Source organism: Moschus berezovskii, chromosome 22 (genome assembly GCF_049115385.1).
Source record: "Moschus berezovskii isolate FMDL1 chromosome 22, NW_MosBer_1.0, whole genome shotgun sequence".
In the NCBI taxonomy this organism is placed as follows: Eukaryota; Metazoa; Chordata; class Mammalia; order Artiodactyla; family Moschidae; genus Moschus; species Moschus berezovskii.
Genome location: NC_142481.1, coordinates 45,046,898 through 45,063,857, shown reverse-complemented (window position 1 = coordinate 45,063,857; position 16,960 = coordinate 45,046,898). Strand labels below are relative to the sequence as shown.

At 39.1% G+C, this 16,960-nt stretch overlaps 1 protein-coding gene across 3 annotated transcripts in view; it reads right to left on the bottom strand.

The window, feature by feature from the left end:
* The window catches only part of BRD7 (bromodomain containing 7), a 44,300-nt gene that overhangs the window by 4,874 nt on the left and 22,466 nt on the right, over positions 1 to 16,960 (bottom strand). For all 3 annotated transcript variants that reach the window (XM_055412810.2, XM_055412811.2, XM_088830259.1), the window contains 7 exons: positions 13,601 to 13,711; positions 8,275 to 8,459; positions 7,144 to 7,267; positions 6,446 to 6,521; positions 3,253 to 3,360; positions 2,758 to 2,893; positions 339 to 450 (listed from right to left, as the gene is read on the bottom strand). In XM_055412810.2, the coding sequence (XP_055268785.2) occupies positions 339 to 450; positions 2,758 to 2,893; positions 3,253 to 3,360; positions 6,446 to 6,521; positions 7,144 to 7,267; positions 8,275 to 8,459; positions 13,601 to 13,711 (852 nt within the window). The remainder of the gene's footprint in view (positions 1 to 338; positions 451 to 2,757; positions 2,894 to 3,252; positions 3,361 to 6,445; positions 6,522 to 7,143; positions 7,268 to 8,274; positions 8,460 to 13,600; positions 13,712 to 16,960) is intronic.

The following is a 16,960-nucleotide window of genomic DNA, read 5'->3' as shown; positions in this document are numbered from 1 at the left end:
ATTTTAGTCAACTCAGTGTCAAGCTGGTGAGCCAGACTTCCTTTTTTTGTTCGGGTACATAACACGAGCTGACTTCTGGGTTATAACCCCCATCTTTGATTTCTACATTTCCAAGATGAGGAGATAATGACAATCATCTGGCCCTCACAGATCCTGGTAGCCGAGTTTCTTGTTTCCGTTCATTGTCCTCCACCCATGGGCTCCACCCGGGTTGGGCTGTCTTTTCAGTGGAATGGAGTTCAGCTGCCACACTGGTTAATCCCATGGTTTCATAACACTGATGACTAACACTGGAGACCCAATGATAAATCACCCTGTTTCTTTAGCAGCATTCTTACCGTCTCTGACTCCTGCAGGGTTCTAGAATGTCCTCCTTTTGTTAAAACATCCAGTAAACTATCTGCCATAATGTATGGATAATCTTGGCATGTGGCCAAAAACTCATGGATGCTGAAAAAGAGTGTTGGGAAAGTCACTTTCATATAAATGATCTCCATTGGTGTTTTCTTCCTATTTCAGCCAACTGTTTAATAACTTATGCCCATGATGTGAAACTTTCCATCAAGACAGGTATTGTATTTACATATTTACCAGTGACAGATTTATCATCAGAAGAGAATTAAGCAATATCAAGAACACCACGAGAAGGAAATGCTCCTGCTGAAAAGTTCAAAGAAAAATAAGATCTCAGTGACGCTGGGGAAGAGGGCTCAGTCAGTGTAATTCTTTGCTTCTCTCTTTCACTTCTTCCCTAAGGTTATCGTATTTGCCTCAGGGCGCTCATATATACTAAAACACTCTCAAAGTTACACCTCCAGGTTGGACCACACTCTTTGGCAGCTCCATTTGGAGGTCAGATTGCCTCATAATGTCCAAAACTGAATTGCTGGATCTTCTTCCTGAAGCAGTCCTTCTAAAATCTTCCCTCTTTAGTAACAGCAATGTCATTTTCTAGGCTTCATTTAAAACCCTGGAATTCTCCATGACTTTGCTCTCTCACACCCCACTCCAGTGAGTCAAGAAATCCTACTCAGGCTGACTACTGATCCCGTCTCGGCACCTCAGCCTCCACCCCTTCGGTTAAGTTCTCATCTGGATTATGACAGCAGATGCCCTGTGTCTTCCCTTGCCCCCTGTAATCTGTTTCCCACACAGCAGCCATAATGATCTTTAAAAAATTATAAGCCAGACTTGGTCACTACTCTGCTCAAAAGACACCAACATCTTCCCATCTCACTTAGAATAAAACTCCAAGTTCTTACAAAGATCTACGGCCACCTGCTATTTCCCCTGCAATCTTTCTGCCCTCTACTGCTCTTTTTGGTCTTTAATGTTTCAGGCAGGTTCCCACCTCAGGGCCTTTGCCCAGCTATTCCACTGGGTGGAATGTTCTTTCGGATGGCAGCAACGTTTCCTTCTTTACCACCTTCAGTTTTTGCTCAGTGTTCACTCAGCAAAGCTTTCCTTGACTATTTGAAATCGCACTCCTCTCCCAAACCTAGCAATTTGTGTATTCCTTTTCTTCAAAACACCTATTGCCATGTGACATCAGGCATAAGTCTGTGTCAGTACCATTTCCCTGCAGAATCCCCAGTATCTAGAAGAATGCCTGGAAAATACAGCACCAGAATACCCGTGTATGGAATCCATGGATGAATGAATAACGGAGAAAGGATTTATTCAAACTGGTGAGAAGAGGGCTAAATGATACAAATGGCTTGATCTGAAACCACAAAACACTGCCACCACTACCACCATACATATATAAAAGTGAACAATTCCCTCTTTTTCAGAAAACCAGGAGACTGGTTAATCTACTGGGTTAAAGTCTTACACATAATGAAAGTTTACAAAATTCCACTGCCAAGAAGGAATAACCCAAGCTCAGCCCAACCCAAGCCAGAATGCCAGTAAATCAGGACGGTATCTCATTATGCTGATGGCATGCAAAGTACCCAGCATCCTAAACAAGAACACAAAGTTACCTTCTCACAGAAACATGTGATAAGGGCTGGTGGAGTGTAACTGCCAGAGTCTACTGGGACCTGACAGGTCAAACAGGTTTGGATGGGGGATGGCTTTGGATCAAACCAGGTCCTACCTCCTATCTTGGAGAAAATGTGTGGTGGCTTTGACTTTGACTTGATCCCACAGCGATCAAATCTGAACAACTCACTGATGCACAAACATGTTACAATGAAGCAGGTGGCACACCAACATTCTGAAGCAACAAGCTCCTGAATTTTAGTAAGCGGAAGTGCAAAACATCTTTATAAATATATTTTTGTAAGAAAAAATACTGCAGATGCCAACACCAGAAAATATTAGGGAGACACATGCTTTCTTTAAAATATTTACTTTCCATTAAAGAATGATGATAACTAAGGGTCTGTTTTGGGCTTCCCTGGTGGCTCAGAGGTTAAAGCGTCTGCCTCCAATGCGGGAGACCCGGGTTCAATCCCTGGGTCGGGAAGATCCCCTGGAGAAGGAAACGGTAACCCACTCCAGTATTCTTGCCTGGAGAATCCCATGGACGGAGAAGCCTGGTAGGCTACCGTCCACGGGGTCACAAAGAGTCGGACACGACTGAGCGACCAAACGAACGAACGAAGGGTCTGTTTAACTGTCAATTAAAAAAATGACTGAACACCTTTCCTGCTATTTGAATAACTCTGTAAGTCTGTCAATAGATCCCTCATGTGTATCAGTGTTTTAGGACACTGCAGTTCTCAGAGTACCAATGAACTGATGGCTCACCTGAAATCACTGGGGAGATCAGGGTCTTCTCCATAGGTTGAATAGATTAAATCAGAATCATCCTTGCTGATATTTGCAAATGTGGAGTCATAATGTGGTGCATAAGAACTGTAGGGTCCATAACTCAAGTATAACACTGTTGATGAAAACACACACAGAAACCCAATACTATTCTTTAACTTGTATGTCAATCTATTTTTCTAATTATTAAAGATTATTCCCTTCTAACTTTGCTACTTCACTGACTGGCAAACAAATCTAAGGTAAATTATTTTCTCCAAAATATATAAGTCACAACTCAAGTGAATCTTTTCTCACAATGGGGAGGGGAAAAACAAGAAAGAAATACTGACTTTTCAGTTTCTTCTTTAAAATATCTAATTAATGTTGCAAAAATACCACAAATAGAGTTAAAGTAATGGTAATTATGTTGCTTTTCCTCAATTCCTTGAAAATGAGAAGAGAAAAAACTTTACCACCACATGGGAGCCTTACCTGGAGTTACTTTGTTCCTTTTATCTTCTTTGAACCCCTGCAAAGTATTCACTCCAGACTGAAGTCTTCCAGTTGTCATCCCCAGTCTCACAGGACAATAGCCTGGTTCTAAAACATAAGAGCGAGCATGGTGGAGATGGCTCACATGGCACTGACCCCATGGTGCTCTGCAGAGCGTCTGTGCACACACTGCTTCATGACACCCACCTGACTCCGTGCAGCCCTTACTATACCCATCTTTTTTTTTTTTTTTTAAAAACAAAAAAATCTGAGCTGACAAAGGCAGGAATCTAGCCAGGATCCAAATCTGGTCCTTTTCATCATACTCTGCAGCATCCTGGAATTCTTTATAATCACGTTGCACTTTACTTTAAAAAACATTTAAAAGTCAGACCTTTCAATGTTAAGATGATGGAAGTAAATCAGTACAAAAGGTCAAGTAAAAGAAGGGGAAATTCCTGATTAAAGACAAGAATTTGCATTACATTCAGGATAAATTAATCTTTACAAGAGGCAGACTTGTACTGCAGGGACAAATAGCCTTTAAAGACGAAAAGCCTGTAAACCAGGCATGAACCCCTGTAATGATGTTGGAAATCTGTGATATAAGCATAAGAACAGAGAGGGATGGTGTCAGGAGACAATGTGGTCTCTAACAAAATCCAACAGAAAAGACTGTTTTCTTCTGAAGAAGAGCTCTGGTTTCTGTAACAGGACCACCCTGGAATAGAGTCTACTGCCACATGTGATCAGTCTGACAAAGTAGAAGCACTTGTGAGGAACTCCAAACCGCTGAATCAAAATCTTCCTTTCTTGGTAAGCATCTGGTGTCTTAATTGGTACTAGTACCTCCAACCAGGAGGATGAAGCTGAGACACGAACAGGGGCATCTTCCACCTTAAACCAGTAAACTGGCCTCCTGGGGGAGCAGCTGTTGAGTGTGAGGATCAAGTCCGTATTGGCTGCATCTGATAATGTCTACAGGAGCTCGAAATCCAGAAAGCTAGACCAAGAGCAGAGACTAGAACCCCAGGTACAAAGAAAGGGGCAGATCTTTGTGCCTTTTAGAAAGGTTTCACCTAAATCAACTTAGGTGCATCTCTTACCACCAAATTTTCATCACTGATACATCAGAAAGAGCAATGTTCTCCACCATTTTCTATGACCCAAGACTCTAAAAAATTCTACTATGAAAAGTTCATATGAAAGTGTAAACAATGGGTCCAGAGTGAAAAGAGCGAGCTGCAGGTAGTGGTGGTGGCAGCGGTGGGGTGTGGGCAGCGGTGTCGCAGGGCCACAGCCACAGCAGGGGCGGCTCCTCCGGCCTGAGCAGCGAGACCCGGTCTAAGGCCGGTGCCTCTGCGTCAACCTGGAATGACTGCAGGGCCTCACAATTTTTTTTCTTTTTTAATAAATAAAAGAGTAAAAGAGTTTTGTTTTGAAATCATAGCACCAGTTCCTTTTCTTCTACATCAAGGAGCCCATTAATGTTCTCCTGCTTCAGCATTTCAAGAGTGTACTGCAATGCTAAAAGGAAACACTGACAGACTGGCATCAAGCTCTTCTCTGCTTCAAGTTTTTTTTTTAACCTGTTATTCCCCAATCCCTTCCTCACCACTTTGGGATCAACCTAAACATCTCGTAAGGAAGCCGTCTTTGACCTCCAGACACTGTTAGCACCCTGCTGCTCTGCTCCCCTGATGCACTGCTTCATGGCGGACAGTGCATCTCTTCACTTGATTCTTCTTGTGTTCTTCTCCCCACCTCACAGAATGTAAGAGGAAAGGCCTTGTCTGTTCCTATTTCGTTCCCTTTTACGCCTAGCTCCACCTCCGGCTCCTAAGACAGTGCCTTCCTCATTGCAAATAATAAATATTGAAAGCTATTTCCTGGAATTTTGTCATTATTCATTTCTGTATCCCCAGTTATCTCCCTAAAGGGATGGGGGAGCCTGGTGGGCTTCCATCTATGGGGTCACACAGAGTCGGACACAACTGAAGTGACTTAGTAGCAGCAACGGTAGTAGGAAAAATTATTTACAGAATAAACATTCTCATGCTTATCACATGATTCCCTCCAAGATAAATGATACATACTTCCCATTCTTACATCAAATTTCAAAATATTCCCTATTCTATTTCCATTAACATATCATTCGAAAAAATAAAAGTATGACTGATGTTCTAAAACAGTGATTCCTAACCTTTATAGTCTATCAACCACAGTGAAAGATATAATGTCATTTACTATATATTATTCCACTACCATTAAGGTACTGCTGCTGCTGCTACTGCTAAGTCACTTCAGTCGTGTCCGACTCTGTGTGACCCCATAGGCGGAAGCCCACCAGGCTCCGCCGTCCCTGGGATTCTCCAGGCAGGAACACTGGAGTGGGTCGCCATTTCCTTCTCCAATGTGTGAAAGTGAAAAGTGAAAGTGAAATAGCCCAGTCGTGTCTGACCCTTAGTGACCCCAGGGACTGCAGCCTACCAGGCTCCTCCATCCATGGGATTTTCTAGGCAAGAGTACTGGAGTGGCTTGCCATTGCCTTCTCCGATTAAGGTACTACTACATGGCATATATATTCACTTTATTCCCTAAAATTAAAGTCTGTTAAATTTTATTGTGCCATAGTCTGAAGGTTTTGAGATATTGCCTGAGTCTTTCTGAGGTGTCTCAAAAACTGTCAATCTCTTAAACCAGGGCTAGAAATGACTGCCTAATATTTTGGGTTTGTTAATGGTGGGTATAATAGTCCAGGTATTTAGATATATTTAAGTCTTTTTTCATGTGGACCACATTTTCAAAAGTCTTTATTGAATTTGTACAACACTGCTTCTGTTTTACGTTTTGGTTTTCTGGCTGCGAGGCATGTGTGGTCTTAGCTCCCTGACCAGGGACTGAACCTGCAACCCCTGCATTAGAAGGCAAAGGATTAACCACTGGACTGCCAGGAACGTCCTAGGCACTTTATATTTTAAAGAAAACCTGATCCTGTAGTACTTATTTTGGGATTGAAAAAAAGTTAGGCTAGATGCTAGTATGAAGTACAGGATACCTAGCCAAATTCTTTATGGATGATGATATTTGAGTTTATCAGTATTCAGACTTGCTCCTCTAAAATGTTCACCAGGTGACTGCTCTTTGCCACATTAGCATCGAGTTCATGCACAGTCTAACTCTGTGAACCTACCTCCTACAACAGGATCCACAGGATGGAGAAGTCCCAACGTTGTTGTTCCATCTGGTTTTCTCCTTTCAAATTCACACTGCAAAGACCCAAAATACTCAAATCGCATAAACAGTTTTATATACAATACATATGTATCTGCTCACCAGAAAACCTCACTTTATTACAGGTAATATTACAGGTGGCTATCATCATACTCATATCAACTTTCACACATGTATACAGGTACTAATGGATTAAAGAAATAAAGGTCAGAAAATCTGAGAATTTTAAGAGCTGTCTGTGGGTGCCTAAGGACACCAAGTTCTGTTTAAACTATTTTAAAAAAGTATACTGAAAACCAGGGAAGGGAAGTGACTTACCTAAAGCCATGGATTGATTCATTTCGTTTTAGAACCAAGGTGCTATACAACATGACTTCAAAAGACCATGTATGTTTTCTTATAATCTTAAAAGTATGAAGTTCATTTTCCAACATTTGAGCACATTAATGTCCCTTAAAGAAAACCCCAAACCCTTCTAGCCAGTAACAGGATAATATGAATTATGTATTTTAAAAACAAGTATATTACTACTTTTTCTTCTGTGAGTGCTGTCCTGAAGAGCTCTATGGCAGATATGGATTAAAAGTACACAAACTTAAAAACTAAAAGTTTCAGACAACCCGAGTCAGTAGGTAATGAACAGAAAAGCTCCATCACCTGACTATTAACAAGCCTCCTGGTCAGCTTTCCTCCAGATTCCTTAACGATGCGGTCAATCTGCTCCTGCTCTCTTTCTAAATTATTGCTTTTAAATTTATCTTCAAGCACATCTTTGTCTTTCCTGAAATCACACATTAATACTAAGTAAAAAAAAAAAGAAGAGGATAAGATGAAAACATTAAAATGTAATTCCAAATATGAATAAAACCAAAGCGGAGAAATTTGTGCTACTGATATCAATTAAACTTTGTTCCCTAATGACCTGGTAAGGGGCCCCAATAACACACACACACTAAGACAAGCCAAGTAGTTGGTCAGTTCCCTCCCTGTGTCTGGTATTATTTGTTTTACACACTTTTCTTAGTATATTCAAAAAAATGAACCATACCTCAAATATATTTTAAAAGCGGAGGGGTGCACAGTTTGCTTTACAATTTGGTACACTTAAGTCTAACTTTTAAAATTTAAAATAAACATGTATTACGATGTATAAATCTTAGAAATAACCTGTCACAAGTTCACTTTGTATTGTAACAGCAGAAGTCCCAACCTGCTAACTAAACCCCTCTCCCAGAGCTGACAGCGAGGTGCTGGGTGTCAGGGCAGGTAGGCAGCAGCTGAGCGGGATGGACACGTACACAACTGAATCGGGCCACATCAGCTGATGGCCGGTAGGACCAGTGGTTCACACTGCTCCCACCAGCTGACGCTGAGTGGAAAACATGCACACATCTCAGTGACAGCCCATCTGTTTAGAAAGCAGCTTTAACTGTCCTTAGGCTTAAGAACGGGCTTGACTCCTTTGTGGAATGAGGTAATGAATATACAACTTTTTTCTTAAACAAATAGCTCCATTAATATAAACTCACTGACAGCATGAGTCCCTCCAGACTATTTACTGGTTTTAAAACGACTTCCCTACAGAAGAGACATTCAGAACTATTTTCTGAATTGTGTTTAGACAATTACAAACTGTGCTTTGTATGAGAAAAGGGGTATCAGATAATCAAAATGGACTTTGACAAAACCCAACCAACCATGGACCCAAGGCAGGCCCCCGAATTGTATTTTCTCCCATTACTAGTGTGGAAAAGACAGCTTAACTGCAATATTCCAAAGATGTTTTACTTTTTATTTTCCTTATTGGGGCTCTTGAAGCCCTGTCCCTCAGAGTCTCCAGCATCGTCCCTCTCTCTTGGCCAGGAGCCGCTGTCCTCCCCACTCTGCGAGGTGTCTGTCCTGTCTCTCTGCTTCCGACTTTTCTGCAAGTCTGCCATGAAGTCTATGCTCTGTTTCAGGCTCTGAATTCTCTCCTAAAAATATTCAGCAATATTCTTATTGTATATTTTGTCATTCATTTGTAAAGTAACACATTTCCCCCCATAAGTTTATACTTACCCTGTCATTAATTGGGGAAGAAAAACAATTAAATGTAATCCTACCAACAGAGCAGAACTGTTAAGAAGCAGGACAATAAATTCTATTCCTTCAATTCAGATAATTTCCAACATAAGAGAATGCTTTGCAACTTTACTGCATCATCAAAAAGTTCACAGGAGAGAATGTGTGAATAAAGACTAAGTATTCTTAGGAGCAGTAAATTTAAAGTTTAGTTTAATAGTGTTAAAACGTCATATTTAATAGAACAGTTCATCTTCTGAAATTTAAGAATTATTAGATATTTAAAACGAGCATGTGAATATGGGATCTCTTACATTGTGGTATCCTGGGATGATCACTGAGGACTGGCATTTTTCTGTGTGAAAACATGCCTCAAAGAGAAAAGGCTGCTAGCATAGTTTCTTTTTAAGAATGCATACTGTTCTAACCAAAGAAGTATTGTTTCTATTCTGTGAAACATGTGCTGAATTTTCCACTGCATCCCTTATGGGCCTGTGGTTTCTGGACAAATGTTAAAGAGGCAGACTTGTTCCTAGCGACTACTCTGCCTTTTAATTCTGTGTTGTCAATGGACAAAATATGGAGTGTAGTCTCCTTAGGGCTACAGAGCAACAGCAGGGAAGACTTCTACAGAATAACAGAAACTAGAACTGGAAAGGACCAGAGGTCATTCAGATAAGATCAATGTAGCCCAGAAATGCTAAATGACTCAACTAAGGTCTCAGAACCACTGACTAAGAGCAGGCCTCTTGGATCTCACGATGGGGCCTTTTCTCATCATACTCTGCTGTGTTAGCAGTGCAGACTGTGACAGTCTCAGGAAATGGAGCCTGCTAATTTTACTGCACTATAATTTTTAATTATATTAAAATATATATAGAGAGAGGGCTTCCCTCATGGCTCAGTAAGTAAAGAAGCTGCCTGCAATGCAGGAGACCTGGGTTTGATTCCTGGGTTGGGAAGATTCCCTGGAGAAGAAAATGGCAACCCACTCCAGTATTCTTGCCTGGAGAATCCCATAGACACAGAGGAGCCTGGCAGGTTACAGTCTGTGGGGTTGCAAGAGTTAGTCACAACTTAGCGACTGAACCACCATAATTTTTAAAATAATGTCAAAACTATTTAAGTAATAGATTTCCTTGTAGACAAAGACACAGGTAAAGGAGAACATAAGAACCTTGTTTATTTATTATCGAGAGGAAAAGTGTTAACAGATTTAACATTCTAGTATTTTTCTAAGCATCACACATATTAGCAAATCAGAATTATACTGAACAAATTTTCTTTCAGTTATTAAACTGTATCTCCCCTCTGCTTCATTAAATATTCTTTAAAATATTTTAAGTAACTGTATAGTATTTTATCCCATGTGTGTCCCATGGTTTAATTAACGACCCACTACTGAACATTTAACTTATTTCCAAGTTTCTGCTATTATAAATAAAAATCTCTAGGAATTCCTATCTCTTTAGAATAAGTCAGAGGAGTAAAACGGCTTCCCTGGTGGCTCAGTGGTAAATAATCTGCTATAAGGCAAGAGATCCGGGTTCGACCCCTGGGTTGGGAAAATCCCCTGGAGAAGGGAATGGCAACCCACTCCAGTGTTCTTGCCTGCAGAATCCCATGGACAGGTAAGCCAGGTGGGCTACAGTCTGTGGGGTCACAAAGAGTTGGCTACGACTGAGCAACTAACACATGAGTAAAAATACGAGGTCAAAGGAAATGAGTATTTCTTAAGGCTTCCCAGAAAAGTTTCAACAATTTTTAGTGTTTGAACATTCCACCAGTGTTTGAAATTTTTTCTGAATCCTTGGCAAACTGATTAGTACCATTAAAAAAAAAAAAATACTGGACTTTTCCTGGCAGTCTAGTGGTTAGACTCGGAACTTCTACCGCAGGTGGTTCAGGTTCAATAACCTGGAACTTAGGGGTGTGATTAAAAAAAAAAACAAAACTGACTTTTTAAAAACAGGTCTTATTTTAATATGTACTTAAAAATATTAGTTTGATTATCTCTATATGCATTTAGTGGTCATTTGTGTTTCCTCTTGTGTATGTCACTTCAGTCATTTTTACTCATCTACTTCCAGTACCTGAAACAGAGGCTGGCATATAGAAGGTACTAAGTAAGAGTTGGTTAAATGAATGGGCTTGGATCACAAAGTTCTCAGTAACCTTTTAACTTCCATTCTAGAATTTTATAAAGCAGAACCTACATTCGGAATATTTTCAAACTCAGAAGAAAAAATGCATCAAATTAAAATAATTCAATTAAAGGAATTTTCTAAATTTCAACACAAGTCATGGAAAAAAGTTGAGTTTAATTAATTTTACTTTAAAAGCTGAATGCTGAAGCTGAAACTCCAATACTTTGGGCCACCTGATGTGAAGAGCTGACTCATTTGAAAAGACCCTGATGCTCAGAAAGATTGAGGGCAGGAGGAGAAGGGGACAACAGAGGATGAGATGGCTGGATGGCATCACCGACTCAATGGACATGGTTAGGGTGAACTCTGGGAGTTGGTGATGGACAGGGAGGCCTGGCGTGCTGCAGTTCATGGGGTCGCGACGGACACGACTGAGCAACTGAACTGAACTTTAAAAGCAATATCTTTTTTTGGTAACCAAAATGTCTCCAAATCAGCATACTGTTTATCGATTCTACATTTTACAAATGACTAAAGGGTTGATTCTTTGCCATTTATTATTAATGGCTATAGGTTTGATTCCTGGTTTGGGGAAATCCCCCGGAGAAGGGGATAACAGTATATCTATAATCTATAGGTATAGGTATCAAACCTATACCTATTGAGTTCTCACTCATGAGGTATAATTCTGTGAGGTAAGATTTTATATGATGGTAAAACGATTGAGAAAGGTTACATGGCCTGCCTAAGGTCACACAGTATCTCAATAGCACAGCCAGGACTTGAAATTTGATTAGTCTGATCCAAGGTCACTATAAATATAATACAGCATTTAGTATTTATTTAGGAGATCAAAACAGTTATTCTTCATATGTCTACTCTTTATAAAAATAACATATCTACTAATAGTCACTATTTGTGTATAACTGAAAAAAATGATGAATGACTGCTCTACAACTTTTACACTGAATTAAAAAAGTTATTTTTGAAAAGACACCATTCATGGAAGGGTGTCTTGGGTTCTCTTGGGAGATGTGCTATTATAAGAGTAACTCAGAAGGTCTAAATTTAAACATTTAAAAATCACTGTTGTAAGAATCTCTCCCATCTAGGGTGGAGAGAACAGTCAACAGGAAGCTATAACACAGGATGGGTAGGGCTTCTCAACAGGAAGAGATCTGAAAGAAAGGAAGACAACAGAGAGAGAAAGGGGAAAATGGAGGGTTTTTTTTTTTGTGCTTCCAGCCACCCTACCCCCAATAAAATGCAAGGGCTTCTGGAATCATTTGCATCTTGTATTAACTACATTATTTAAAGATGAGAAAACAGTGGTAAATCAAGGTTTAAAAATTTACTTGGATGTATTATGTTTGCAAATCAAACTTTATTCTAAAAATTAAATGTGCATATTCTGGAGAAAACACTGCATTTGTTGGGTGCACCTTTACTTCAAATACAAAAATAAACATTTGCAGGTTAAAAAAATTGGAATATGGCTTGGTCTTGGATTCTGAGTATTTCTGCAAAGGATGGGATAAACACTTTATATTCCCCTTTCCTCTGCATATTCTGCCAAAGATGGGTAACTGGCTTACATTACAGCTTCCCAAGTTTTTAGGAAAGAGTGGAAATTGATGTTGTCTAAATATTAGGAGTGCAAAAATGATCATCAATCTAAATGTTTTTCTTTCCTAAGTCAAGTGGATCCAAGAATCTTTCAGAGCCAAGCACACAGACACCAAGACATCTGCACCCCAAAGCAATTCTTTAAACATAAAACTGTGATACAGATGATCACCACAAAAACCGGAAAACCACGTGCACCTGCTCACGACTTGTTTCTGCTATACTCCAATTCCCCTCAATTTCAGCCCGAGCTCTTGATTCCAATTTTTTTCTCTTCCTCATACCCATTTTTTTTTTCCCCCGCAAAATCATTCTATCTTGTTCTTGGTATCCTCCCTACTCTAGCTCTTATCTAAAATCAGCATATTAATGCTAGCAATTATCTTGGCGACCTTGGATTAAACCTTCTTCTCTACACATAAGAACACAGAGGCCCAAGGTCCACAAGTTAATGGAAAAGAGATAAAACTAGAACCAACCCAGTCTTCTGACTTCCTTCCAAGATAAGGTTTGTCTCAGTTAATTTTCCATCTATTCAGAACTGTGAGTAAAACCTCACAAGATGTGATTCATCTGGTGAGCTCGCCTCCTCTTCCAGTAGATGCAAGTGATCACTTTAATTTCATCAGCCACTGCTCTGCAATGAGACTCCTGTCACTCTTTGCCACTATCTATGGCATCTGTTTTGAATAAGTTATTGTGTAAGCTTCCTCATGAAGCTTGATGACGATAATGATGTGTCCTCCCACCTCACACACCTTACTATGTATCCGTTCTTGTTCTTCAAGGGAGAATCTGCTCCTGTGGGGAGGTGGCTTTCAGACAATTACCAGTGATTGCTTATTTGTCTATTTCCTTTCTTTCTACCTGAAGGAGATCCAATGCTTCATCAGAACATTAGCTTCCACCCCTGCAAAGGGAAACAGGGCGCTTTCCTTCCAAAAGATTTCATAACTCATGTAATCTATCCTGTCCTGGAATTCACGATGATGTCTGTTTCACAGTCAATATAAGTCTACCTGTTGAATACCAACTCAACAGCTTCCAAATAAATAATTACAAGTGAATGCCAATATTTTTTGTATTAATTCCAAATGAGAATCTTCCTGCTATAATTTTCTTCTCTATGTTAAATTTTTTTTCATTTAATATTTCCTACTTTAACATAACCCGTCTATAAAATAAAACCTGAACTGTACTGGCTCTGTATCACTATGACCAAACTCAAAGGAATATAAATTTTATAATAATTATTATTTATGACAAAGAATTTCCTTTACCTGGCTAAGAATTTTCATCCCTGAGTGCAACAGCTTTTTCGCAGCTTTATAATAAATCGTCTCTGGTTTGTTGTAAATCATAGCGTTAGTACACATTAGTTTGAAGTTATCCTGTAGAGAAAACATTAGGGAGGAATGCATTAAGACAAAACAAACCACCCTCCTGTCCTGGTCTGAAATCAGGCAGGTCCTCAAAAAACTCAAAACAACAACCAACCAACAAACAAAAACAAACCAGTAAAAAAACACCATCTTTCCTTTCGTTTACTAAACAACATTAATAGTAATTTATTAAGTTTTAAAACTAACAAAACAAATGCTGCTAAATTAATTTAAACATCCTACTATATTCCTTTACAAATTCTTAAACATTCTATAGTAACTGCATAAACTTTGGATTCTGAGATAAAATTTTAAAATGGGTTTCTTCAGTATAATCTTATTGCACACAAAGAGAATTAGAAAATACTTCTATCTTACATTTAATAATTACTGAGTATTTCATTTAATTAAAAAAAATCCTTAGTTTAAAAACAAACATCTTAATTATCCATTAATGCATTAAATATTTAATTTTGGATCCTGACTGAAAACTGGGACAATTCTAAATTATCATCACAATATTTCCTACCAGAGTCAAATTAACCAAGCAAAAATGGCAAAACATTTACACTAATTTTCTTTTAAGTGTTTGGATACTATTATAAGCTAAATATAATTTGCAGAATGTTGCAAAATCATGCCAACCTGAAATAAACCAAACAACTTCAAAGACTTACAACATGTAACCAGAGTAGGCAAACTATCAAAACTGTACTTTTGGTTTAAATTTCAAAGTATGCACATGTGCTGGGGAACTCAATTCCACTGCATATTTTCATGGTTAAGTAATTTTTACATTGTATAAATGTGACAGCGATTATGCCAAGGCCTTACTAAATAAAAATGGTAAAAACTCAACCAAAAAGAATCTGACCCTCAATCTCCTCTGAATTTAAAACATTTAAGCCCCACTATTTAATAACTCGGAGAAGGCAATGGCAACCCACTCCAGTACTCTTGCCTGGAAAATCCCATGGATGGAGGAGCCTGGTGGGCTGCAGTCCATGGGGTCAGTCAGTCAGTCAGACACGACTGAGTGACTTCACTTTCACTTTTCGTTTTCACACACTGGAGAAGGAAATGGCAACCCACTCCAGTGTTGCTGCCTGGTGGGAGACGGGGGAGCCTGGTGGGCTGCCATCTATGGGGTCACACAGAGTCACACACGACTGAAGTGACTTAGCATTAGCATAGCATTTAATAACTAGTGATGACAGCTTAGAACATTTAATGTAATGAAAATAGGTAGACTGAATATTATTTAAAAGTACATGACAAGACTGAGTCAAGTGTCACAATAAATTTGGTATTAAATCTAAAGCAGACGAAGTATATGTGGATCCTCAGTTCTTGGCCAAGTCTCTAATCAGTTAGGATTTTGTTAGGTCATCATCTCTAGGAATCTGAGGAAAGCTATGGATCCACTAATCAAGCACATACATGTAATACAAAGGTGAACACAAAATTTCCCTGTAAGTTTATAAAATTCCTGATCCCTCTAAAGGCTCATCCATGGCTACCCAAAGGACCCCAGGTTCAGAACCTTTGCTATAGATATTCTGAAAAACTTCCATTAAAGTTATTAAATATATATTTGGGGAAGGTGAGGCAAACGAGAGGAGACAAACGAGATGACTGCCACACTGAATGACCCCTGGTCCTGTAACTGGAAGAAGTACTGGATCATTCTGCAGATTACAGGTCTGATCTGTTACTTCATCAATCTTTTAAAAATTACTTAGTTATTTAGTAACATTTTTTGGCGTGCTGGGCTGCTGCTGCGTGGGCTCTCCTCTGGGTGCGGAGAGCAGGGGCTACCCCCGAGCTGTGACGCACGGACGTCTCTGCTGTGGCTCCTCACAGAGCACAGGCCCGATAGTTGTGGTGCACAGGCTGAGCTGCTCTATCATGTGGGATCTTCCCGGATCAGGAGTTGGACCTGCATCTCCCATCCGATCCCTGGGTTGGGAAGATCCTCTGGAGAAGGGAAAGCCTACACACTCCAGTAGTCTGGCCTGGAGAATTGCATGGACTGTATAGTCCACGGAGTCGCAGAGTCAGACACGACTGAGTGACTTTCACTTTCACTCCTCCACTGGCAGGCAGGTTCTTTACCACTGAGGCTCCAGGGAAGCCCTATTATTCCATATATCTTAACTGTCATGTGCTAGACTTTACTGGATTTTTGTGTAATGGCAATTGTTCTTTCAGAGAGTTGAATGACCTTTCTGCATACTTTCAAGTATTTAAAAAAAAAAAACAACCTCAAACAGTTTAATGAGCTGGATAAGCTAATTAAACATTACATGGGGCTATTGAATTTTCCTGAGGAAAAAATATAGCTCTACAGAAAACTCCGAAGTTAAAAGTACTTGTTCATTTTAATTATGATAAATCTTGACCATTTGCTTAAAAACACTTAGTGGGCATACTTCTACTCTCTTGTCATCGTGAGGGAAAGATCAAAGGAAAGATATTCACAGAAAGGAAAAAAAACTGAAAAATTTTCCATTAAGCAATAATAAGATCAGAAACATGCTGAAATAAACAGTTTTAGCTTAATTTTCACCAAATGAAAAGCTGAGAAAAATTTCCGTTTCTCTGAATACAAGAAAATATAATTCAGGTTTTTCAGAGTGAAATATACATTCAAACTGATAGTAAAGACAGAACTAAATGCTAGAATTATTCATAAAATTCAGCTAATCAATGTGTATATAAAAAAAAAAAAGAGACCAAGTAAAGATAACATTTACTGTCTTATTTGGGTCAGGTGAGAACACTATAATATTCATTCAGGAAAAAAACAAAGGTATAGTAGACACTGTTTAAACCACTTGAGTCTGTGGTGGTGTGGTACAGAGCAAATTTAAAAAGATAACACATGGCTCCTTTTGTTAGGAGGATTAAAATGAAAAGCTTAGCTCTGAAACCAGCATGTACACCAAGGCTATTCAAAGATAGAAAACACACCAACTATAACATTAGGCACATGTATCATCTTCGTGGCTCGTAGGTTCTTTACTTGTAATTTTAAAATTTCTTCTTGCTGAATGTTGAAGAAAATATGCTAAAAAAATATAACCAAAGTGAATTCAGGGAGCAACTCACTTTCACCAAACTAGAAAACGTAATTAAACTTCTGCTTGGTATTTCTTGACAAGCCAATTTATTCTCTATTTTACATGTCCAGAAACAGAAATTACTCTAAATCAACTTCCATTAAAATACTGACTTTATTCAATATTTTGTAAAAAT